This window comes from Lissotriton helveticus, chromosome 1_1 (assembly GCF_964261635.1).
Source record: "Lissotriton helveticus chromosome 1_1, aLisHel1.1, whole genome shotgun sequence".
NCBI classification, from domain to species: Eukaryota; Metazoa; Chordata; class Amphibia; order Caudata; family Salamandridae; genus Lissotriton; species Lissotriton helveticus.
In genome coordinates, this window is record NC_136057.1 from 605,061,009 (window position 1) to 605,087,824 (window position 26,816).

Consider the following 26,816-nt stretch of genomic DNA (forward strand, 5'->3'; position numbering starts at 1 on the left):
AGCAGCAAAAACAGAAGCAAGGTTCACGAGCTGGTTCACTGACACCTGAAGCTTCTGAGCGTACATATGATTTGTTGTGACCGCTCTAAAATTCAGAGGCCGGAGAGATTTCAAGTTCCTGATCCCCGTTCTCCTTGTTCTTTACAGGACTCATCGGATTCACAGTTTGGTGGTGGAGAGCGCCAGGATCACAGACAAGGCGAGGCAACTCAGCAGAGACGTGATCCGCCACGCCAGTTTGACATTAAAGCCAAACCGGAGGAACTACCTTCTTTTCGAGCCCCGTTTCAAAAGAAGAAAGTTACCGCTTTGACAGCTTGGTATGCCTCAGATGGTGATGACCCTGCTCCCCGATTGGAGATGGGCGGTGACAATCCTCAACAGCACTGCAGAAGTTACCATAGTACGGCAGTTATTCCATCCATGGCTGGAGGCGAGAGCAACTGATACATTCATCACAGTGGAAACAGCGGTTACCCGAGTCGCCCCCCCCCTGATATGCTTTATGAGATAGTCCTCCAAACTACAGGTGATGTTAAAAGAACAATTAAGGGAGTCTTTTGGGACAACCTTACCTCCTCATATGACATTTTGTTGGCAGAGACAGATTGGCCTCCTCCATTTGTTTTGTCTGCTTCCCGATGGGAAGACGTAATACTCCAGAGTTTTTCCTGATACGTCTCTGTAGAGGCAAAACAAGCTTACGCTTCGGAATGGGCTGTGGCCCTACCCCCGGCTGCGTATCGTAATCAGGTAGGCTGGGATAAGGATTCACCAGCACATGAAATTCCTTTATGATCTATGCCACAGCGACAGGCACAGAATCCAATCAGGCATGAGGCAAAAGCATCTGTAAGTGAAATTTGATCCAGTTGGAATAGCAGGGTGTCATTGAACCCTGTGTTTCATCCATGAATAATCCTCTTTTATCGATATCGAAACTGAATGGTTCATATTGTATAGTTTTGGATTACAGACACGTTCATACGTTTGCCGTACAAAACACACACAGCCCTGCATTAGCGAATAACATTGTTTGTAAAAAATACAAAACAACACTGGATATTTCCAATGGTTTTTATAGTCCTAATTTGGCTCCAGGTAGCCGTGACTTAACCGGATTTACCGCGGTCAGCAATCAGAAGCACTTTACGCATTTGCCTATGGGCTATAAGAACAGTCCTGGGACTTTTGCTGACCGTGTTGTGTATCTATTACACGACATAGACCCTGATGCGATCTCATACGTCGATGACATTTATTTGACAGATGACGAATTGGTCCCGCATCTAGTGCGTGTGGATCGCATCATTCTCTCTTTTGCAGACTTGGGTTACAAATTTAATTTTGCCAAGTCACACATCGCTTGTTTGGCGGTACTCTTCTTAGGTTACGAGCTTAACTATGAAGGTAGGGGGTTAGCCCCCCACTTTCTGGAGTAGTGTGCACAATTGCAGCCTCCGTCTACATTGAAAAAAGTACAATCTATGCTGGGATTTTTTAATTTCGGGAGGACTTACATTCCTCATTATGCCGAGCGTATCAAACCACTTTATGCATAGATACAATCATCTGTTTCGTCTGCCAGCTGGCTTCCGGAACATACTAAGATTTTTCAGTCTTTGCAGTCTGATCTGTTTGCGACCAACTTCTTGTTAACACGTGACAATTCTACGAAGTTGGTCATAAGAATTGTGCCAGGGACAGTAGGTTTCACTTATTTGACATTCAATGAAGGTGAAACAGTATAGCATATAAATAGCATTTGTACACATCGGCGGAAATGCGTTTTCCCACAGTCGGGAACATTTTGACTGCGGTCCAGATGGCAATTCTGAAGGAATGGTCTCTGGCGCAGGGAAAACGCATTCTCATGGTTTTGCATGTACCTACTTTAGAAGCAGTGACGGAGGCGAGTGTTCCAAATTCTAAAGCTTTGCTGCAATAGGCGAGTTCTTTGACATCGGCTGAGGTCACTTTAGTCTTTGATCCCTCATTGCAGACACAGGAGTTCTTACAATATGAACATGTTCATCCTTCTCCGTTGTCATTGCTTCCTTTGGATCAATACAAATGTATATTCTATACCGACGGATCTGCTCAACCAGCCGTCAGATCAAAGCATACTTATTTGGCGGCTTGCGCCATTGTGGCTGGCTCAATAGTAAATGGTGAATTTAAGTCTTCTATAGTCCATACACAGGTACTTGGGGACTGTACGGCTCAGTTGGCGGAGCTGCATGCTTTGATTTTTGCTCAAGAATTTGCAGATCCTGATGTGAACACTCTTGTGTGTGATTCCTATTACTGTGTGCAGGCTTTTATTGACAATTTGTTCTTTTGGTCTTAGAATGATTATCGAGGCTCTAACGGTAGCGCAATAAAGCATAAAATGCTTTGGGTCTGAGTGGCAGAACTTAAAGAACGTTTGCCACTCACACAGGTTATTCATACTCTTGGCCATCAATATATGGGAGTACATGCTGTTGATAATTCTTTGGCTGATGAGCGAGCCACATTTGCAGTAGCCACATGTTAAGTAGCAGCAGCTACTAGGTCCATGACTAAGCTTGATAATGATATTCTTGCGGCGATAGCTGCCACAAAGGGTGGGGCAGACTTCCCACTAGGATTCCCTTCTAAGTATTCTTATCATTTATAACCTGAGCAAGTCCCTTTTGCTATGATATCATCCATTGGGGATCGGCTGATTCCCAACGAGGACCTCAGACTTCCTTTAATCATAGCCGCACACGAAGGCATGGCATCTGCACATGCCAGAGTATCTGCAACTGTTTCTATTTTACAGCAATATTATTGGTGGAGTGATTTATACAAACAAACCCGTAGTTATGTACTATCTTGTGACATTTGTCAACAGAGTATACCATCTACGGTTGCAAGTCCACCACATACACAGTTATACATTTCTAATCAACTGTTTGGTTTATTTATCTAGATCAGTGCGGTCTTTTGACTTCCGATACGCCATATACACTTCAATCAATCAGGGGTTTGTAAAGCACACTACTCACCCGCGAGAGTCTCAAGGCGCTAAGGAGGGGGAGGGCAGCTCCGGATCAGTCAAAGAGCCAGGTCTTGAGGTCCTTAAAACCTGTGCACGGTCGGGGAGCATCTGATGTTCACAGGGAGTTTTTTCCAGGTTTTTGCTGATGTAGGAGAAGGCTCTCCTGCCGGTTCTGTTCTGTTTCTGCAGATGCGGGGGACCTCTGCCAAGGCGAGGTCGGCTGACCGGAGGTTCCTCTTGAGTACGTGGAAGAATACTCTCTTATTGAGGTATTTGGGTCCGATGCTGTAGAGGGATTTGTAGGCTTGGGTGAGGAGTCTGAAGGCAGCCCTGTTCTCGACAGGGAGCCAGTGGAGGCCTCGTAGGTGTTGGGTTATGGGCTCATGGTGCTGTCTCCCGATGATGAGTCTGGCAGTGGCGTTCTGGATGGTCTGGAGCCTGTGCAGGAGAATCTTGTTGATACCGGCGTAGAGAGCGTTACCGTAGTCCAGTCAGCTAGTGATGAGTGCGTGGGTGATGGTCCTTCTGCAGTCTGGGGGGATCCACTTGAAGGTCTTAGGGAGGATGCCCAGGAGGTTGAAGCTAGTTGAGGCGACAGCGTTGATCTGGCGGTTCATGGAGAGGTAGGAGTCAAGGATGATGCAGAGGTTCCGAGCGTGGTCTGTAGGGGTGGATGGGCCCCCCAGGGCAGAAGGCCACTGTGTGTTGTCCCAGGTGGAGGTGCAGGGGCCGAGTATGAGGACCTCGGTCTTCTCGGAGTTTAGCTTCAGGCAGCTGTCCTTCATCCAGGCTGCCACATTCTTCATACCTTCCTGAAAACAGAGTCTGGTGTCGTCAGGGTTGTTTGTGAGCGAGAAGATGAACTGGGGGTCATTGGCGTAGGATACGACGCTGAGCCCATGCTGTCTGACGATGGTGGCGAGGGGGGCCATGTAGACATTGAAAAGCATGGGGCTAAGTGATGATCCCTGGGGCACTCTGCAGTTGTTTTCTGTGGGTTTGAAGAGGAAGGGTGGGAGTCTGATACTCTGGGTTCTGCCGGAGAGGAAGGAGCGGAGTCAGTCGAGAGCGGCTCCTTGTATTCCTGCGTCGTGCAGTTGTGCAGTCTGGCTGCCAGGGTGTGATGAGAGATGGTGATAAAGGCTGCAGAGAGGTCTGGACGGATGAGTCCCTGGTGCGGTGTGTCCCTGGTCGAGTAGCATGCGGATGTCATCAGTGGCAGCGAGGAGGGCGGTCTCGGTGCTGTCGTTTCTGCAGAATCCAGACAGGGACTATTTTAGTTGCAGTTGATTTGTGCACTAGATTCCTTTGGGTTTGGCCACAAAGCAGTGCTGAAGCTCTAAATGTCATTAGAGATTTGTGTGTCTTTGTCAGGACTTTGCCTGTGGCACCTTCCATTCTGACCAAGGTCCTGCATTTGCCTCTATGGCATTCAAGGACGCAATGAGGTCTTTGGGGATGCTAGTGCAGTTTTTGTCTCCATACAGGCCTGAGGGCACTTCTATAGTGGAACAAATGAACCGTGTCTTAACGCAATCTTTGACAGCTAGAGTCTTAGGTACTGGCAGGGGTTGGCTGACTCATTTTAATAGCGTACAACGTGCACTAAATAATCTCCCAAGAAGATATCTGGGTGGGCGGACCCCATACAAAATGCTCTTTGGCATTTAAATGTTTGTGCCAGACCTTGATGGTCTAGACATTGTGGCGGCTGCCACAACGTTTGACGTAGATAATCATTCTACTATATGTTGCAGGAACTACAAAAGACCTGTGACACATTGACTAAAGATCATTCACCCTCGTCCACTGAAGCGGCGGTGCTGATTCCTGTTACTGGCTGGCTTCCCAAAGTTGGAGAACTGGTACGAGAAAAGCTGAAGGACAAATAATTATTTGGTCCCTCTTATCGTGGATTCTTGGATTGAAGGGTACTCGTACAGTAATTTTACCTCCTTTGCCTGGCCACAAGGATAACAGATTTATTTCAATTGACAATGTCAAGCAACACCATATGGCCAATACTGAATAGTGTGATTCCCAGTATTCCAAGCCAAGCTAATTCACTGAATCCGATGGCTTTAACTTCTGCGACCAGTACCCGCGATATGGAGGGAGAGTTGGCACCTTCTATTGACTTCTTGCCTGTTGTGCCATCCACTTCCTCCAATGCAGACCTTGAGTATGATACTCCTCCTATCGACATTCTCATTGACTTTACTGACAGTACAATACATCATCCAGCTGATGCTGCAGAGCCTCCAATGTTGCGCTTGGGAGCAAGCAGTTATTACATGGATCGTACAAGTTTCTGTTACAATTCTTCTTCGTTCTCATCTGTGTCAAATCCACCGACGAGTACCAGCCTTTTTATGTCCTGGTTTAAAAAGACTTACCTGGTCCCGCCCTGAACATACATCTGGTTGCTGCTCAGACTTCTCATCCTTTTCAAGTGGATTGGGTTTGTGACAGTCTTCTTCTTGTTGATCAATGGCCATTATTTGCCTGAACGCTCTGCTGTAAAGTTGGTTGATGGAGTTCTGGCTCCCCATACATCATTCCCATATCATGAAGAGAGATCAAGTCCTCGTGAACATTTTGGCCTTCCCTGTTGCAGATGGCATAGTTTGGGATTAAGTTGCATTCGATAGCCATGGTCCGACGAAGGTCCTGAACATTCCATAAGTGTTCCACGTTTTACTAGGAGACGTGGTATCTCAGGACATACACTCAGACAACTGGGATGTTCAGGCAGTTCATTCATTGTTGATTTAAATATTAAGCTGAATTCTGCCAATTATACAGATTTATTCTATTACCAACATTATGGCCATCATTTCTTGCATAAAACGAACAAGCTAAGACCGATTTTTAATTTTACTCAAAGGGAGCGTTGTCCAACTCCTTTACAGGGGAGTTCTATTGCTCTATGGATAAGTTCACATACTTCTGTGATTATAATATGTCCAATACAGAGTCCTATTTCTAGAAGTTAAAATTGTGCTCTCAACCTAAATTCATTTTGACTCACACTAAGTTGATTTATTCTAATTCCTTTAGAAGAGATTTGGCCTTACATGGGTAGGAACATTGGAAAGACATCATTGATTTGAAATCCATTTGGGGTACTAAAGATTGGCTGGTCCAAGGTACTGAAGCTCTACATCGTGCTTGTTTTATTGAGACTCAAATTTTGTTTTTAAATAACACGGTGCTACTTATTTTGGTTTGGTTAGAGCCAAAAATTGTAATGTTCCTTCTATACCTTCATTGGCTGAGTGCGATAAGTGGCATACAGACACCAATCATAAGCTGGATGTGTTGCTTGCCCTGTTCAAAAATGGTAGTATGAATATTTCTGACATCGTCCCCTTGGGAAGGTTGTTGTGGCCAAGAAGTTCTAATGCATGTCAACTGCGTTTTCTTAATGCAACGACAGGTTTCACACTAAGTAGACCTGAACCACGATTCCCCCATTCTCATTCAGTGACCACGTATTCTGTGGGGAAATTGTGTCAGCAATGGTCGGGACACTCCACACTGTCGTCAGTGAAAAAACACATGTCCCTTTTGTCAAGGGACATCAATCTGGCTCATTTTATTCTAGGACCAAAATCACCTAGATCAAAATGATTAATTTATGAAGCATATAATGCATTATGGAAACTATCGCAAATGGAAGCTGCGGTGCGTCTGCACCAAATTGACCAAGCTAATTTGGAAAAAGTTCTTGTAGTGGTAGATGTTAGCATTAATACATTATCCTCCAGTATTTACACCTTGGATAATTTTATTTCATCTGTTATTGATATTGTACAGAATGATGCATCTGTGTTGTATCATGGTCAGAATCATTTACGCTTTGTAATGCAATTTCCATGGACGTAAAGTTCCATGGGATTATTTGAATGCTTCTGCACTATTACCCTTTAATTTGATTGATAAACAGAAATGTATGTCCATGATAGATGCAACTTACACACTGTTACATATAGAACAGTTGCCTTTTTCTGTGGCTGAGACAGATTCAGCTGTGTGGTTATTACATGGAGTTATTTCACTCCCCTTCTCCCTATTTCAGTTTACTTCTTGCATGAAACACTTCCCGTTTGGGTGCTTTGAGCCCCTAGGATGTGCTTTTATCCATGAATTATGGCCATTGCCTTTCACCTACAGATGTCAGTGAGCGGATAAGGACGTTTTCCTAACAAGAGAGGATTGTGATTGCAAACTAGGGAATGTCCTACTGTGGAAACAAGTTAAATTGCACTGCACCTGTAACATGTCGGCACCTAATATTGCTTGTTTTTTCAAAGGAACGCCCGCCTCAGCTATTATTCTCGCACTCATGTTGCTTTCAAATGGCAGTTATCTTATTTTGAATAACCATGACTGCTGTGGCTTATGGGCATCCCATATATAGTAACAGTTTTGCAACTTGTTACTGGTTGCAGCAATGTCCTTTTTCCATCCCCGCATGGGATTGTGGATAATTCACTTTGGCCTTCCATTCCAATTTTGAAAACATTTCAATAAACTAAGCAGACTCAAAGCGCTATAGTTTCAACAAGAAGTGGCTCTCACATCAGCGCTAAAGAACTTCGAATTGCAGGTGGCGGGAACTTACAAGTGAGATACACTCACTACTAAACACCAATCTCCTACTCCATTTTGGAGAATTAATACACCACATATTGAATTAGATGTATACTATTCCAGACAGTCCATGTATGGAGGAAATGGTAGTCACTATGGAGGGACCCACAACGCTGTGAATACCCAGATGCTTTTATTATTATCACGCAGAAGAAATGAGAAGATCAATGCCATAGATATCTTGCCAGTGGCGGTTTCTGGGGGTGGGCGGAGGGGCTATGCCCTTCCAATTGAATTTGATATGGATGGCAATTGCTAAAAGCAATTACCATCCTATTTAAATTATGTTAAAGTACGCACCAACTGCCGTGATCTGCCTGCTCCTTGCTCCAAAACAGACGTCAGGCAGTTTTAAGACGATACATGTGAAGTGTGCATATGCAAGTTGGCAGCATTCAACATCAATGGCATTGAAGGTTTAGAAGTACGGGCTGACCTACCAGCCCGATTCTGCAGTAATTGAGGTCCTCTAAGCCCGCCCACAAATTACGTTTAAAAGCGCCACATTCCAATGCAGCACTGGGCGTGTACAGCATCAGCCCTGTACTCCCGGGCTGTTCTACTAATATCAGCTGCCTTTTACGACTCTTCCCTTTCCAAGTCGTCACTGTGTGACGACTTGGAAAGGGAGAGGTTGCTGAATTTGCAATATGGTCATGTCATGTGCTCTGAATAGAATACACTGCGCATGCTTCTGTGCCTCGTGTATACTGTTTACTGCATTAATGATCAGGCTTCTCAACTAATTTCTTTTGTAAAATATGGCAACCATTGCGGTTGCCATATAAGTTCAGCACCACAATGTGATTGAGTCTCCCCTGAGCGGGAGGCCAAATGTAGAGCCGGTTCTGCAAACGATTCCGTCTCCGCCGATCTGTAAACTCCCACATATGCTTGTTGGGGATCTCCACCTGCCATGCTGGGGATCTCCACCTGGCATGCCCTTGAGCACCAAGCTAAGATATAAGCTGTTGCTGCTGCACTTAGCCTGTGGGCCCTGATTAAATGGTGCTGGATTGGCATTAGCAGACTGCTTTCTACCTTTCTGCTGCCTTTCATTTGAGGATTTCGACTGCTTATTTCCATAAGACTCCCAGACTAAAATGACCGTGCAAAACTAAAGCCACCAGTGTCTTGTTTTCAAGAGCATATGTAGTCAAACACATACCCCCGCAGCGCTGGGGAGGAGGGGGGCACGCACAGCGCCCCCACGCTCATGACCCCCCCTGTGCTCATGACGAGCTCAGCTCGTCACAGGTGCATTACCTGCCGTGGAACGCTCGCACAGCAGGGGAATTATCCCCGCATGCGAGCGTTCCACGGCTCATGACGAGCTGAGCTCGTCATGAGCACCGGAGTGCCGTGGCTCATGACGAGGCGTGGAAGAGGTTAACTGCAAGACAGCCAGCAGTGAAGAACAGCGCAGAAGCCTGCTTGAGGAGAGAAGGAAGGCACTTTCGGGTTCTCTAACATGCTCTGCAGAGAGACGATTTCAGGAGCTGTAGCGGGGCCTGGTTGAATGGCAGAATCGTGGACTTAGTAAGGAGGGCCACCGTCTGCTGCGACACCGCCAAACAAGACACCTGTGGTCAGTGGTATTAGCTTTTCTGTATTTTCACTTGCCCTTCCTTTAACCCCCTTCTTCTATTACTTCTTCCTTTTCCCTGTCCTTGGTCAGTTGAAAGTTTAAAATATAACAGAAAGGGCAAACAGACCTAGCAGGAATGCAGATGTATAGAGAAAATTGCAGAGTGCGTTTAAAAAAGTATACAAGCAAAGCAATACTGCTTATAATAAATAGGCTGCTCGGGCTTACATTTAAATATTTGAATAGCGAAAGTGCATGGGTCCTTAAGAGCCAGGACGGTTGATTCCAATAGTTTAATAAATGCTGAAACGGAGGGGTAATTTGTCAATGATGCAATGCTTTCCGTGAAGAATCACCTTGCTATATTTTCACTTTTTGGTTTAATGCAATGTTTCATCCTGGCGGCATCCAGTTGTGTTACCACTGTGCTCTGTATTTACTCTAAGCATGCAGTAAACAGATTATTCATAATAATAGGTCAGCCGCATGACTAATTCAGCAAAGACTGCCGGGATAAGCTTCCATTGAAAGCATATTCTCTAGTAGTTACGCTTGGCACTTACTCCTAGTCAGCTAAAGGGCAGTCAGCTTTGTGCAGTGGTTGTTTTTCATTTCAAAGATTTCTTTTTTCCAGCTACAAGATTAGTTATCCAATAGTTATAGAATATTTTGTTTTGGGTTTTTAGCCACACCTTTTGAAAAACTGATATTCTTAACTCGCATATTTAAAAGCGCTTTCATACATGACAAGGAGGAATATTGAGTCTTGGGGAAATACAATAGTTGCCTGAGATCACACAATTTAAGTGTGGTAGCCATGATTTATAAATAATTTCGGGTTTCCCTTTGTACAAATTAGCCAATAAATTGGTATCTATTTGTCTTTCATTATGTTAAGGCTTTGTTTATAACCTCTTTGTTCGGTTTAAATACAGTGTAAATTTGACCTAAAGTAATTTAGTGCTTTCATGGGCACTAATTACATTACACAAGGTCACATTCATTTTTTATAGGCACATGTGAGATAAAGTGATTTCAACAGAAACACAGGATAGTCACCCTGAGTATTAAAACTGGTTCCCCAGTTCCTAAGATGACAACTCTGACCATAACACTACATCCTGGGTAGAGGGAGGATGACAGGCTGTATCCAGTATAAGAGCTCTAATTTTTCTGTCCATTTATGACACTAATATTGCTGAAACTAGCACCAAAATACACCTATTTTCAAGATTTTTCTCAGGGAGACCCCCCCCCCCCCCGAACCCTACCCTCATAAACATTGGCCTCGCTTGCACAATAAATTATTCACTGGCTTTATGCCCCTCCACTTTCAAATTCCACCAGCCGCCACTGTAACTTGCATCAATCTTTAAGCAGCTGTGTATGATTTAAGAGTAAATCAGATCAAGCAACATAGAAATATTGATCTTATTTAAAGCGACTATGGGCATTTACGCATTCCATACATAAGCGTCATGAGCTTTCGTTTGCCCTACAGATTTAATGGTAAAGAAGTTTAATCATCTCTTTGATAAGGACACTGTATCTCTCAGGACACCTGTTAAGAAAAATGGACTACCATGACCTCCCTCTAATAATTTCCTCCATACATGGACTGTCTGGAATAGTGTACATTTAATTCAAGCCTCAGGATAGGAGTCTGTGCGCTCTCTTGCTATCATGGACTTTACAAGTGGTACCTCATGACCCCATTTTCTCCACATATAAGAATTCTCTAGATATCATCCAGACCAGTTACATTCAGTAAATTCTGAGATGGAACCCTGATGAAGGCATTGCCGAAACGCACGTAGAATAAACAACATACCGCCAGTTTCTACATACAGTGTTTATTCATTGCCACATTGCAGGTTTGTGACTCAGGATTCGACCATTGAATTATTTGTTGCATATCTCTAGGCCGCTTGACCTCTGTAAATTAAATTGTACAATATTAATTCACGCAAATAGAATACTGAATGATTGAAATACCAATTTTAATATCAATTGATCCATTGGACATTTGATACACATATATGTATCAAGAAAAAAAGAAAAAATATGTTTATATATAACCTTATTTAATAAATATCTATTTTGAAATATATGTTTGGCTTACTATGATTGTTTCTTGATAGATTTGAAATTGTCATGCCCTCTTAAGTTAGAACCCACCCTGCCAAGGTGTTCTCTTACCATTTACCGTGACCGAATGCAACAACTGTTTGGATGTTTGCCATTGGCGATGCTTGGAGTGAGTTATAGACTTACCTTTCGCTTCGCCAACTTCACTTGCGTGCAACCTGTGTTCTATTGCCGACGGTGCCCTTTCTATTGGGCCTTGGATATACGCTCTCCAATGCATCCGGCACTGACCTAGATTATGATCTGGTAATGGAACCATTACTGGCCTATGACCAGGCCTGTTCTGGGGATGGCCGTTTGATGCGTGCAGCTGCACTTGGAGTGTTGGCAGAGTGGAATATCTGTGAGGCTCTTGCAACATAGTTTCATTGATATGCTCCTGGAGGCCTCGGATTATGAGTAGCACCTGTGTTCGTTCGACCAACAACTCAACTGGATGGCGTCCCTCTTTGCTATGAACAACAGAAATTACCTTTTGGAACGAGTTGCATTCCTCGGTTCACGTGATGTGATGAATTTCGGGACTCGCCTTAAAAACGCTTTAAACAGGAATTTTACATTTTCCAATTTGGCCCTTTTTCAAGCTACTTGACTGAGCACAGTTGCATTCAGTTTTTTCTATATGCTACGACCTGGCCAAGGAGAGGGTTTCACATGGCCGATAGGGACATCATTGACATCACTAAGTTAGCATGAGCCAAGCTGCCATGATGCTGCTTTTGCGTGCGTTACTTCATGGCTTTATTTTTGCAAGATTCTGTTTATGCCTTTCACTGAGAACAGTCTGCTTGATTCGTTCTCCTCCTATTCCTGGAGTTTAGTCTGAACACTGTGAGCAAGGTAAATAAAAAATGCCACTTGTTATTCTGTTCTGGCCAGTACCTAGTACCTAGACAAAACATGCTAACACTGCTGCTGCTGGAATCTCGTACTTTGATATTATGGGGATGCATGTTTAGGTAACACACACTTGGAAAAGGAGCTTTCCAGGGCAAAGAGCAATGCAGTTCCTATGAAGTAGATATACCATCTAGGCACCAAGGTATGGGGTCAGCTGACAAAGCCCAGAGATCTTCTATTATATAATAATACTTCTTCTTACCAAGGGGAGGGTGGTTAGGCCTTACAGGCCTTTTTCCACTGTCTTTATACAATGACATATCCCTTTATGATATATGGCCTTGCTGCAATGCTAACTGTATTGAAATTATGTGTTTTGCTGCTGGTTGTGATTCGTATGCTGTGTTTTAGAGCACAATAGTTGAAATAAACATTTTAAACTAAATTTGTGTTTTAGTCAGTTCTTATTGTGGACAGGAACGAGAGTGTGAGCAAAAAGGTGTGTCTTGTTACAGCGATTTTTGAGAGATCCAGTAGTGTTGTATTGTGGGGTGTCTAATCATTTGTATCTTCATGAGTGTGTAGGAGAGCGAGTGAGACACTATAGCTAGTCGGTCCTGGGTTCGTGGGCACTAAGGTAGTGGGAAGGCTTAGCCCCTATGCACTGAGTTCCCATTTTACTGTGCATAGTTCTTTGTATGTGCAGAATCCCTGCAACAGTACCAGCACTCACTGAGTTGTTAAACCTATTTCTTGACTCAGGCTTGTTCCTTAAGAGTGGAAACAGGCTATGGGGATTCCACTTTTGAAGAAACTGACCCTAGATCCTTTGCGGCCTGAGAATCTTAGACCCATACCCTACTGCCTTTCTTCACAAAAATCGCCGAGAAATGGGTCAACCAACACCTCCTGAATTTTATGGAGGAAAAGGCTCTTTTCCACTAAATGCAATCTGGATTCAGACCATCTTTCAGCACAGAATCTGCTCTGCTACTCGCATCAGAATTCCTTTGAAAAATAGCAGATGATGGTAAAACGGCAGCGCCAGTCATGCTTGACTTGAGTGCCACTTTTGACCCTGTCTCCCATGGCCTGCTATTAGATAGGTTACATCATGCAGAGGTGGGAGGAACGTCACTAGGCTGGCTGGTTAACTTTTTGGAGGGCCGCTCCTTCCAAGTCTGCCTTTAGTCTTTTGTTTCCACTACAAAAGACCTGTGACACACTGACTAAAGATCATTTGCCCTCGTCCTGAGGCTGAAACAGGGCATGCCCCAGGGCTCAGCTCTGAGCCCAACCCTCTTTAACCTGTACATGCGCCCACCGCCAGACGTTATGGAAAGTCACAGGGTACGACAGTATCTTATCCGGACGACACGCAACTGATTTTAACTCTGGCTCAAGACAACGGCCAAGCAGCAGAAGATGTTAAACTCTGTCTAGCTGACCTGGCGAATTGGATGAAAGGTAGCTGCCTGAGATTAAATGCTAGTAAAACTGAGGTTTTAGTGGTAGGGAAGCAGCTATCTGTTTGCCCCTCAAATTAGTAGCCCTGTGAGCTGCGTCCCATACCTTCCCCAAGTCAAAGAGTAAAAATCTTGGAGTACAGTTTTTTTTAGGTTCTTGGCAGCCGAACAGTGGAACCCACTTCCTCTGCCTCTTAGACTAGAGCCTTCCGAAGAGTCGTTCCAAAAATACCTAAAAACCTAGCTGTTTAGGAGAAGGTTAAACCACAGATAGAGGCAGATCAGTAACCCTCTAGGTCTCTCGGAATTCAGCGCGGGGACACTCGGAACTGGAGTAACCATGCGCTCTACAAACTGCTAAATAATAATAACTGGTACTTAAAGCACAGCTCCTGCTTAGAAGTAAATGACAGGTGTGAATGCTTAATGAACTCGGAAGACATGGTCATACAGGGAAGGAGGAGAAAGTGATAGACCCCTTCTTGTCAGCCCTGGGAGCACGTCAGCTGGGCAGATTTCCATCGGTGAAGATGAGGTGCAGGAAAATTGGAGTAGGCCTCAAGAGAGGAAGGTTGTTCCAAATCCCGGAAGTGTAATTTGTGAAGGCCAGTTTACTAGAGTTTCTTTGGCACTTCTAGATTTCAAGACGGACACTGCTGTGGCTTCTCGTGTTGCACTGCTATTTGGAGACACCTACTTTATTAGCCATCAATGGTGGTGAGCTGAGCTGACTGCTAGTGCAAGGAAAGAAGCCAGAGTAGCTCAGTCACATGGTGCAGTTGTACTTCTATATTCCTCCCGATGTGCCATGCAGTGATATGAACTATATTCTTCCATGCATACAGAGTGGAGTCATTTGTTGTGCTTCTGAAATATAAGTGAGCCAGGTAGGCGTTTATTTAGTGTAAAGAGAGCCCTGAGTCTGATGATTTTTGGCACTGGGTTTTGACGGAGATCCTCGCCGTAAATAATTCTGAGCCACTGTGCACACGCATGGAATTGTGGTGTAGATTCATCATGCTTCACATTGGAGAGTCAGTCGTGGTTCAAGGACTGCCTGACCGTGTTCGCAATAATGACACATTTGGCTTTGTCATATGTATCTTTAGGTGTACACACTTGTCATTCCAGCTTGGATGAGAGGAAGCTTTTGAGTTGGTGGCACTTCACCACCAATAGCACACCACGAATAATGTCCCACCTACATTTACTAGTTGCATTGTTCAAACCTTGGTCCACCTACACTGCTCTGTTCTAGCAGCAATCACCACGTTCTCAGGACAGCTATGTGGGATCATTGAGAAAACCACTAAAAACAAACAAAATACACCGTTGTAAGGCTACACCTTTGCAAAATAACTGTAAACTTAATCAGACGTATAGGAAGTCCTCCCTCAAAATAAGACAAAAAAGGGGTAATGCGGATTTGCAATAATCAGACAATTCATTTTAAGTTTGAATTAGGCTGGTAGTTGAGAATCACCAGGGGCTATCTCTTCGGTAGTTGTATGCTCTCTTTTGTCACGAGTGCATTCAGTAACATACCCAGATGAAGGAAGGAGTTAATTATATATAGCATTGGAAGGGGTGCGGGGAATCAGTGTTTTTTATTTCCAAAAGGTATGTCGCTGTGTGGCTCAGAGCAGGAAATGCTAAAATGTAAGTGTTTTGAGGGTGATGGAGAAATTAGCAACGTCCATGTTTAACAGCTTCCTAAAAGTTTTTTTTCCAGTTTTGGTGTGTGGCTTAAGTGGTTTCAGGGGTCTGTAGCGAATGCTGAAATCAATATTGACTATTAAGGTCTTCAAAGGTTAGCCTGCAACAGCCGGCTTTGAGAGTGAAGGATCTATATATACTGAAGGGTTTTGAGTTTTGGGAGATCCTTTTGGAGCTGGGATTTGCACCCTACCATTTTGTGCTTACGTAAGAATTACTTGTTGTGGGTGAATTATTGTGTATATGGTTTGGTTCTTGCTGTTAGTAGTAGAAAGAGTCGAAGGAGAAGATAGCAAGGAAGAACAGAGCAATGCCTTAAGCTGCACTGACAGCTAAATATGTAAAACAGTCAATTCAAATATGACATCTGTGTACTTTAGAGTGGCATGTGATGCTTGATAGAAACATGCTGTGGCCAGTCCAGGAAGGCTTAAGCAGAAACTAAACTGTATACTCGTTCAAAAACCTTCCTGAGATGAGTAAAGTGAATTCACTAGCAAGAAAGGCTCTAGCGACTATGGGCCCACTCAGAAATAACCCTAACCTCCCGGTAAGGACATCCAATTCTTTTCTACGAGCACCAGAGAAAACCAAGCATGCATTGCAGTGCTCAAAAGTCAGGATATTGGCATTACTGCTGTGGTTCTCTCGAAGTAAGTTTTCCATTCTGAAGAATCTCAGACTTCGTAAGCAGCCCAGTCGCAAACATCTTCAGCGTGGCTCCTTTTTCATTGTATCTTTCTCCAGTTTATTAAAATGCCTTCCAGTTTAACGTGCTTTAACCAGGCTAGTATGCTGGTGACGGATGCCCACAACTCTGACACCTGCTGTAAGACGACAATTAAGGACCGGCACTCTAAACAGAGGAAGGTCTCTTGTTCATTGCTAATCAAAATCTAGTGCGTGACAGTAATGCAAACTCTTCAAGCCTTCAAGAAAATCCTTTACAGAAAGACTCAGTGGCATCACAATACTGGGATCCGAGGACAACAGAACCATGACTGTCACATTCCCTACAGCAAAAATACAAAAGGTCCTTCAAAATTTAACACAAGGTCAGTAGCAGGCACACTAGTTACCTCAGAAGCTCCCCTAGTCCAAATAAGTACAGGGCAATTTTTAAAGCACGAGGTCCACATAAAAATAAAATAACAGCACCTTCCCTTTTACTGAGCAATAATGTGGACAGTTCTAGTCTATGTTTGTTGTTTCTTGCCTCAGTATAGAATTATTAGTAAAGGTTTCATATGTGTACAGGCTCAATTGTCCATCTTCTAAAACAACCGGGACACATTCTGGTACAACTTCATTTACCAACACGAGATGCTCTTTCTATTGAAGATTATGGATTTCAATATTACAAGTGCGAATAACAGAAATAAGGTATTTGCTACAGAAATTGATTATCTATAATATATCCGTAATATGTAACATGTATAGATGTTTAGCAAAAAGTAAGTAATGGAACATTTATGATGGCATAAATACATTTACCAATATAACATAAATAAATAACAAATTACTCACTGTAATCATTTGTGCCACATAACTCTCAGGTCCCGTGTACTCCGTTGGATCTTTCACCTTGACCAGTACTATAAAGTACAAGTAATGCCACATGCTATGTTCAGACATTATATGTTCTTCAAATGAGACAGTCTTGTTGTCAAATTTGTCTCTTTCAAGTCCTACATAAGAAATGACAGGTGTAATGAATTAAGTCTGTCACGCTGTCACTCAAGGTTCAAAGAACAACTGCAAAACTTCCAATACATCACACCATAAACACAATGTTATAATTTATCTTTCTTGATCCTGTTTTTTTAGACCACTTTGCTGGATAGCTTAGCCGGTTTCTGGCTTAAACGTTGCAGAAGCGGTTCTATTCAGGTGCTTGTTTTAACTATATCTTTTTACTTGTTCTTTGACTTGTGAGCAGTGTACAATTTAGCTCCTCAACATTAATGCACAGTTGCATAAGTGAATCATAAGGAAATAAAGTGAATTCAATATAAAACAATGTAGTAATGGATATGAATGACCGAAATGCCTATCAACCAATCTGTAGTGGTTTGAGGGGCCGGCGCTATACTATTTTTCACATTTCACTTGGAATAGGAGTTTTCACATACTTAACAATTATTGAGTTTGAAGGCCCAAACTAAGGAAACTGAAGAGTTGCTGCATAAGATATCAATTGTGATTCCACTTTACGGGTAACACAGTGACTCCAGCCCTGGAAGCTTAGAGTGCCCAACACTTATCTACGGTGAAATATGGCGTTGAGGTTTGGTGTATTACTGCTTATAAAGACTATCTTCTTGAGATTTCAACTACAGCTACAAAAGGAACCCCAAAGATTTTACTATGGTATCAACAGGAGTGAAAATCCTCTGGGATATAATTGTTTTACAGCCAGGCCACGTTTGTGCTCAATTGTCATATATTGAGGCCACCGCCTATAGCTATGTAATATTCCATCTTTCGAATAGGAATGACTGCAAGAGAGTGACCTGGCAAGCTCAAGTTGAAGGCATGTTTTAATACCATCAATTTACATTATAGCACTCTGAGCACGCCCAAATCTGGGAAGATCCAAAAATATGTTGATGGCTGCATGTGAGGATTGTCCTAAATCTTAACCCCTTCCACGTGGGGCTAATTCCCCCGCGGTGTGGGAGGGATGGGGGGCCGCATGCAGCGCTGCGGTGCTAGTGACGAGCCCAGTTTGTAATGCTGCACAGTGGAGCTGTGCTCATGACGAGCTGAGCTTATCACGACTCCGCCCACTCCCATGGAACGCCCACACAGGAGGGGAATTAGCCCCGCGTGGGCGTTCCGCGGCGGTTATGATGAGCTCAGCTCATCATGAGCACAGCTCCACTGTGCCACATGGCGAGCTGAGCTCGTCATAAGTGCCGAAGGGGTTAAAAATATTGGCAGCGAAGTCACTCTTTATTAGGAATGTCTGGGTAAGGATAAAATTGAAGGTAAAAATGGGCTTGGAAAATTGCCAGAGGGTTCTATTGTGCAGAACTGAAAATTACAGTTGTCCATTAACCTTAGTATAATGTAGCATCCTACATTTTAGTTGTAATTGTGTATATATCTCGAATATCAAATTCAAGCAGGCAAGAAAGCAATCTCCTACTAAGAATGCTGTAAGAGAGGAGGGTACGCCAGAATCCACACAGACAAGCAGTTAACCAATGGCCATGGAGATAAGCAGTTCTTTGTAAAAAGAGGCAGAAGAACTAACAAGGCAAGGCATGTGTGTGCCTTTAAACCAGTGACTTTTACTAGAGGAAAAATCTGCACTAGAGTTGGCTACCAGCTTATCCTTCTCGGTCATCCAGAGGTTTTGTTATGGATGTTATGTTATATTGATTGTATAGTGCACTAATCACCTGAGAGGGTATCTAGGCACTTTGGCAGATGTGTGGAGTCCAAGGTGCTTATATGAAGAGTGGAACGCAGGAAGTGAGGAGGCGGCTCTGATGCGCTGAGGAAGGTCGTTCCATGTCTTGGGTGTGATGTAGGAGAATGAGCATCCTCCAGTCTTGCTTTTGTGCATGGGGGTAGTTGTGCGATATAGAGTGAGGCGTCGGGTGGGTTGGTGAGAGTGTGTGTGGCTGTTCAGGTATTCTGGTTCTATGTTGTGTGGGGCTTTTTATGTGTGCGAGAAAACTGTGAATTTGGCTGCGCTTCTGAATAGGAAGCCAGTGAAGTTTCCCGAGGTGCGATGTGATGTGGGTGTGGCGTAGGAGGGCGAGTATGAGTCATGCAGCAGTGTTCTGTATTGTCTGTAGTCTGTGTAGGAGTTGTTTGGCGATTCCGATGTAGAGAATGTTTCCTTAGTCCAGCCTGCCGGGGAGTGCTTGTGTGAAAGTCTGTCTGGTGTTCTGAGGTAACGATTTGAAGATTTTTCTCAACATGCATAGGATGGGGAAGCAGGAGGTGCACACTGTGTTGACTTGAGCCATCAAATTGAGCTTGCCGTCTGGATCCATAGATTTCGTGCATGGTCTGTAAGTGTAGGTCCTCGCTCCCATAGTAAGCAGGTGGGGAGGTCTTATTGCAAAGACCAGTGCTTCTGTCTTGTCAGAGTTGTGCTTCAGGCAGTTGGTTCGCATCCAGTCTGCTGCCATGGTCGAGCAATTGGTGAAGTTCTTTCTGGTGGTGGTTGTCTTTGCCATTAGGGAGAGGGTGAGTTGGGTGTCATCGGCATAGGAGAGGCAATGATGTCTTGTGATCAGATGGGTTGGGTTCTTCCTGTGAAGAAGGAACAGATCCATTTGAGAAAGGACCTTTGTATGCCAATCTCCTGGAGTTTTCTGATGACGGTGTAATGAAAGACAGTGTCGAAGGCCGCCGTGAGGTTGTGCAGGAAGAGGGCCGCTGCTTCTCCTCAATCCAGGATGGTTTGAACGTCATCGGTGAACGCAATGAGTGCTATTTCAGTGCTGTGGTTCCTTCTGAATCCTGATGAGTTGTCTAGAAGATGGTGAAGTTCGAGGTGGGATGTAAGTTGCTTGTTGATGGCCGTCTCAAGCACTTTCGCTGGATAGAGGAGTAGGGAGATGGGTCGAAGTTGCTCAGTTGATTCAAGTCAGCTGTTGGCTTCTCGAGGAGGGTGTTGATTTCTGCAACTTTCCATTTATCTGGGCAAGTGATGGAGGTGTTGATGATGTGGGTCCTGCTGCTGCGAATTGATGATGTTCCCAGACTGTAGATATAGTGTAGTGAAACTAACATTTAAGTATGTAGTAGAACAATCATGTTATATTTTTAACCTCTCTACTAGCAACAGAATACTTGGAAGAAATACTTTTATTATCAGACCCTTTAATACCTACAGACTGATTCTGGCAATAGGAGGAAGAACACTTCTAGACGGCTGCCAAGGCAGCAGTGTGACTCCGACACAAGCACTTAATTGGAACATGATATCAAAGCACAAATATCTTAAGACTATCTGTTGACCTGGCTACTTGCCGATAATTTCCCTTGAGGGAAGGAAAGAACTATCTCCTAGGTTGAAATTGTATGAATAACTTCCATTGCATCAATACTGTTTTAAATGTTTAATTCATATAGAACCTTCACATATACTTGTTGTACATACCACAGATAAAACAAGTTGTCTTTAAAACTTCTTCTTTTTTCTGTTTTTCACTTCTGAGATCAGCAAAGGTATCAATGATGACTCCAAAAATGAGATTCAGCACAATGATGATGACAATGAAATAAAAGAGGAGATCATATACAACACGGGCAGCAAATAATGGCTCCTAAAACAAAAGTAATGGAATTTGAGCAAATAAAATAAGTAAGTAAATGACAACTAGTTGTTAAATCATGGGCTAGCATGAAGTAAATTCCCTAACTGGTATATCTTATAGACAACATATGAGAACAAAAGATACTCTTAGAAGAGAACACTCTTTAAAATACAGTCAATATATTTTGCATAAAATTACACTAGAATGAGGACTATTACATTTCTCCACTTTTCAAGATTACATTTACAAGAGTGAACAGATTTAACACTATATTTTTTTTATTGGTATAGGTTTATAGTTTTCTACTTTTCTTTTTGTTAACAAGATACTTCCTCAAATCATTTCCTCCTTTATATTTACATACATTATTTTAGCTCTCGGCTGCAAACAACAGCTCTAGCTGTCGGTCTGATCACAAAAGAAACACTTATATCCAATAAAGACTTATAGAAGGTGTGTTGGTTTCACCCTGTTCTCCGGATTTGATTGCCTTTACCCCCATTCATGCTTTTGCCCCACACATTTTGGTTTCACTGTTTTTCTTGATTGGATGGTTTTATACTTCCACTGCAGAAGTCAAGAACTTGTACTGCATTGTATGAGCATCTATTTGCTCTCCTTGCTTCCAATCCCTCCTTGGTGACTCCTGCTCTTTTTCTTAAATATTAGCCCCTCTAACACCCGCTTGCTACATCCAACCCCATTACATGGCCACTGCCGCAGTACTGGCTGGTGGTCATCTTCAAAATAATTTTAAATGATTTAATAATGGTTGCCGTGCGGGCACCATTTGGGAAATATTTTTTTTTGCACAAGAAAAATCATCAGACTGCTTCAATGAATGTGTGTGTAGACATGGCAGCCACCTTGAAAAGACTTTTCTTAAAAGAAAAGAAAAAGCATTCCAAGATGGCCACTGAACATGTGTGGCCGTAAACATGGCAGCAATCGCAGAATGAATTTTCTTTTGTTTTAAAAAAATTATTTCCAAGATGGCTGGTGTATCTTCATGGATACACACTGGATGGCACTAGGGGGAAAGAAGCATCGGTAAAGCCAACAGGTGTCAGAGGGGAGAGTTATTTGCTTTGCCACTGCTTTTCACTGAGAGCTCCTACACTACATATCCATGATTGTACTTGCTATAATTTGTCTTTCTTGTCCCACTTGATGCATTATTTTTTCCTTGAATGAATCTCCATTAAATAATTTCGAGTGGTAATTGTAAAGATAAATTGTAGAATCAAATTAACAAAATGAGAAATCTAAAATTAGTATATTACATAACTTGTAACATTAAAGAAAACAGTAATGCTCTTGAAATAAAGTAAAGAGTAAGATACACAAGGAAAGATAAAAAGAAGGGAACGGACATGAATCTAGGAAGGAATGGATACAATAGGCATTATGATACAAATAATCCAAGGGAAGGATTTCTATTAGACAATTGTCAATAGAGCTGTTTGGAGATAACATCAAGTTTTAAACAGCTTTGATTTAGATGTCACAAATGTCTTCACCAGTCATCGTTTCATTAACATGTCTTGCTTTTCTCAGCTTGAACACTATGCTTGGAAAAAAATAACTGATCTACTGCAACTGGTGTGATTTGATTGATATTGCCAACAAAAGTTATTTTCAAGTCATTAAATACAATTTTTCACATACAAGATGCATGACTGCCCATAAGTCAGATCTATTCATATGTACATGTGTGAGTCAACAGAAGTAAGCCTGTTGCAAAGTTTCATAAAGGAATCTGTTTTGGTGGAGAATCCTATTAATGGTAGACACAGATAAATAAATGGCCGGGGCCAGAAAAGAAAAACATTTCGGCCTCTACTATTTTTTTAAGTTTGAAAAGGTTTTACTGAATTTTATAGCAACATTAGTACATATCTATATATTTAGTAACCATTATATAAAAAAGCATTGTAACATTTTGAATGCAATAAAGGCAAAAAATTGAAATAGAGCTATACAACTATAGAAAAAATACAGACTTTAGTACCATTTTTGGGTGAATTATAGAAGAAGCAGAGAAAGGATGAAAAACAAAGAAGAAGCGGAGAAGAGACTAGGAGGTGGAGGAAGAAAGAAAATTAACACATTTATGTAACTCACTTGTAGCGGAGTATTAAAATGGGCATCCCATAAATAATGCAGATATACATGCAAGTAATTCTGAATAAAGTAATAAAGTGGAGTTTTAAATGTGGTGGTTGTGTGAAATGTCCGAGCAGGTATACAGTTCAAATAAGTATTAAGGGGTAACCAAAATACATCCTTTGTAATGAGTTGTTGTGGGGAGACTGCATATGCTCTATCAAGTCTGTGATGATGTAAAGAAAGTTCTACCATTTAATAAAGGTTACAGTCGTAACATCTTTCAAACTAGCTGTAATGATCGGTTATGCAATGGCAATAAGCGAAATACGTTGAATTTCAAAGGGAACGGTAATAGAACAAATGTTCGACACTGCATACCAGACTTCAAACTACATAGTAATAATAGAAGGACAATGGAAAAATATATGCATACAAGTACCAGTAGTTGCATTGCTCAATTAAAAGTACACATCGTCAAACTTCAGAGAGCTAATATTGAATGCTACATCTGAAATCCAGGCAAAGAAATTAAAACTCTTCTGTTTGACACTATGAAACAGTTCTTAGCAAAATTAAGTTCCAGCTCATAATAAACATTGCAATCACATGTAACACTGCAGGTAATCATCAAAATATCCTGTTGATACTACGCTACCAACATGAGTAAGCACTGTGTAGTAAATTCACTACTGACTGTACATCTATGCATGGCGAGTAGAAACGCAGAGTTCTACATTTTTTTGAAGACCAGCAGAACAGCGTGTATGGCATTCATATGTACCCAAGCTCGGCATGTGTAGGCACTATTATATGAAAATCTTGATTTTTGGACCAGGTAGGCCATAAAGCAGGTTTTGGTTGTGAGGTAGAATGATTCATGTGTGACCTGTGGAGGATTGCATTTGGTGGGGCTGGAGGGATATATTAGGGTAGTTTAAGACCTTCTTCCACCTAAAGTCAAGATTCAGCGACAGAATAAATAAAAATATAAACATTTGAAGGACTGTTTTCTTGGGACGGGGTGGCGGTAATGATTTCCTTGGATATGGAATTGTAATACATAAAATGGATATTATCTACATACCTGGTGGTGTGTCTACATGAGTAATGCTTTAGGCAGGGAACAGACATTAAGGGAGTACAGAGAGTTGCTATGGGTAGCAGAGCAACATCTTAGAATCTGGAAATACTGTTGCTAGCTGAAGCTATATCTTTCATCCCGGGAATAACTTACAGAAGTATACATATGTCAAAAAAGATGTACCCAGTAAATTATTATGATGTACATGTGTGTCATTGGTATAAGCCAGATCCCTTCTTTACTACTCTTGAGAGGGCAAAGGTGTCCAACCCGATCCCGGTGGGCTGGACTGACCATCTGTTGGTGGAAGTCTTCTGCCCCATTGATGATCTGCCATTTAAATCGGCGGAAAGATTGCTTTTAAAAAAGGCAGTGGCATAAGTTGAAACTGGAGGAGTTCTTCGGGATGCTGGAGAAAGAGCCCCTGGGTTTTATTTTGAATGTGGAACAAGGCTATGAACAGTTCTGTAAATGGATCTCGGATGCCCTCGATTCCCTTATACCAATGCGCTGGTCAAAATGTCATACTAAAGTTCCAAGTCCATGGTATAACGAGTCGCTTGCCGAGCAAAAAAAAATCTGCCGGAAAGCTGAGAGGGAGTGGAGGAAGACTTACGATCTTAATCTGAAGTCCATTTATTTTGCCAAACTTAAGATCTACCACAGGGCAATTTGCAGAACTCGGGCCGCATTCTATGCCCAGGAATTCCAAACCAGCACCAATCCCTCAAAACTAATTGTTAAGGTCATTAAGGACCTGTTGAATAAAAGGGCCACCTTGACCGCAATTTGCACTGACGCTCATTGTGAAGGACTGGCATCCTTCTTTTTAGAAAAAGTGCAGACTATTTATCAAGGATTTAACCGGTCATTGCCTGACCCAGAGTTAGAGAGCTTTAACTCGCAGGATGTGGAGATTTTGTCTTCCTTGCCGGACTTGTCCATGGAGGCCTTTGACATACTGGGTCTCAGGATCAAATCTGGCTCTCCGTTAGATCCGCTGAAACCTGAGCAAATCAGGATTCTTCCCCTCTCGTGTCGGGCCCCGATACTTTCTTTAATTAATTTGTCGCTATCCTCTGGAACGGTCCCTTCCTCGTGGAAACAGGCGGTAGTTACTCCTGTCTTGAAGAAGGCTACTTTAGATCCAGCTTTGCCTGAGAACTACCGCCCCATATCCCTTCTTCCCTGGATAGCCAAAATCACCGAGGCGCATGTAAATTCCATCCTATCTGACCATCTCGTGCGCAATAATATCCTAGACCCGAGTCAGAATGGTTTCCGGTCGGGACACAGTACCGAGACCGCGTTGCTCTATATGACCGAGCACTTACGTGGGGTGCTCGATGCTGGGCGAACGGCGGCGCTCCTCCTATTAGATCTGAGCGCCGCGTTCGACACTGTGTCCCACCGTATTCTGACTCAACGCCTAGAGGAGGCTGGTATTGCGGGGACTGCTCTTCAGTGGTTCTGCTCTTTCCTCTCCGGTCGGTCCTTCAAAGTGGCTATTCCACCTGGCCAGTCCACCTTTCATTCTCTGGATCTGGGGGTCCCTCAGGGCTCCTCGTTGAGTCCAACATTGTTCAACCTGTATGTGAAACCGCTAGCTGCGATCGTCAAACAATGGGGTCTGACAATGACCTCATATGCTGACGATACGCAGCTGGCGGTGACTCTGAGTGGTGACCCTGAGGTGGATGCCCCTAGATTCCGAGCAGGACTTCTGGCCGTAGCAAATTGGCTGAGATCCAATTGCTTACAACTGAACGCCAAAAAAACGGAAGTTATGGTGTTGGGGAAGCATGCAGAGCTCTGGGGAGATCAGTGGTGGCCGCCTGAATTGGGCGTCACTCCTGTTCCTGTCTCCGAGGTAAAGAATCTAGGAATTTGGATGGACTCGGCCCTTTCTTTCTCGAGTCACACGAAGAAGGTCGCAGCTACCTGCTATGGTATTTTGCGAGGCCTTAGACCTGTCCTCAAGTTATTCGATTCTTCCACCCGACAGCTCGTGGTCCAAGCCACGGTTCTATCTCGGCTGGACTACGGCAGTGTGCTGCTGTTGGGGATTAATCAGGCTGAAGCATCTAGACTTCAAAGGGTACAGAATGCCGCGGCTCGGGCCATTGCCGGGCTTCCCAAACATTGTTCAGTGTCCAGTACGATCTCTGCTCTACACTGGCTGCCGGTTAGGCAAAGAATTAAGTTCAAGTAGCTATGCTTGGCCTTTAAAACTCTGAAGCTTTCTTCGCCGCCGGCACTTGCGAACTTGCTCTTCCCCTACATCCCGTTGAGGCCCTTGAGATCGGAGGCTCTCCATCTTGCGCTCTGCCCCCGTTTTAAACTCAGTAGGATGGGTGGCCGCTCTTATCGAGAACTTGCCGCTGGCTTGTGGAATGCTCTTCCGTTCACATTCGTGCGTTGAATAATCTCACTGTTTTCTGTACCCGCCTAGGGTCCTTTTACTTGTTCTGTGTTATGTTTCAGTACCTGTTCAAGCGCCAGGACGCCCCTTCGCTGGGGCAGCTGTGCGCGATATAAAAATTAATAACATAACATATTTTAAGAGATGTGCCCCTCCATTGTTTGCACAAACGTTTGAAGGTACCTCTGAAATCAAGATTACATGACTGTTTACTTGCTACCACCACAAAGGAAAATCTTAAAACACGTAATAAATCCAACTGTGACCACACTGGTTCCACACAACTATAGGTTAATTGGTACGCTCACTTCTATATGCAAAGCATACACCCAATGTTTAGTGCACATGTAACTAAAGGCTACTTGTAGTAGGTGAAACTCGAGTCTGACTGAAGGCTTGTGTACACAGGTGTAAAAAATATCTGTTATGTAGCCGACATGAACATTAATTCTGCATAGCACCTGTAAGCTGCTCCCGCCC

General features: G+C 43.1%; 1 protein-coding gene across 3 annotated transcripts in view; it reads right to left on the reverse strand.

Annotated features, from left to right (window-relative positions):
* The window catches only part of ITPR2 (inositol 1,4,5-trisphosphate receptor type 2), a 1,735,249-nt gene that overhangs the window by 149,633 nt on the left and 1,558,800 nt on the right, over nt 1-26,816 (reverse strand). For all 3 annotated transcript variants that reach the window (XM_078674117.1, XM_078674116.1, XM_078674118.1), the window contains 2 exons: nt 20,568-20,733; nt 16,970-17,130 (listed from right to left, as the gene is read on the reverse strand). In XM_078674117.1, the coding sequence (XP_078530243.1) occupies nt 16,970-17,130; nt 20,568-20,733 (327 nt within the window). The remainder of the gene's footprint in view (nt 1-16,969; nt 17,131-20,567; nt 20,734-26,816) is intronic.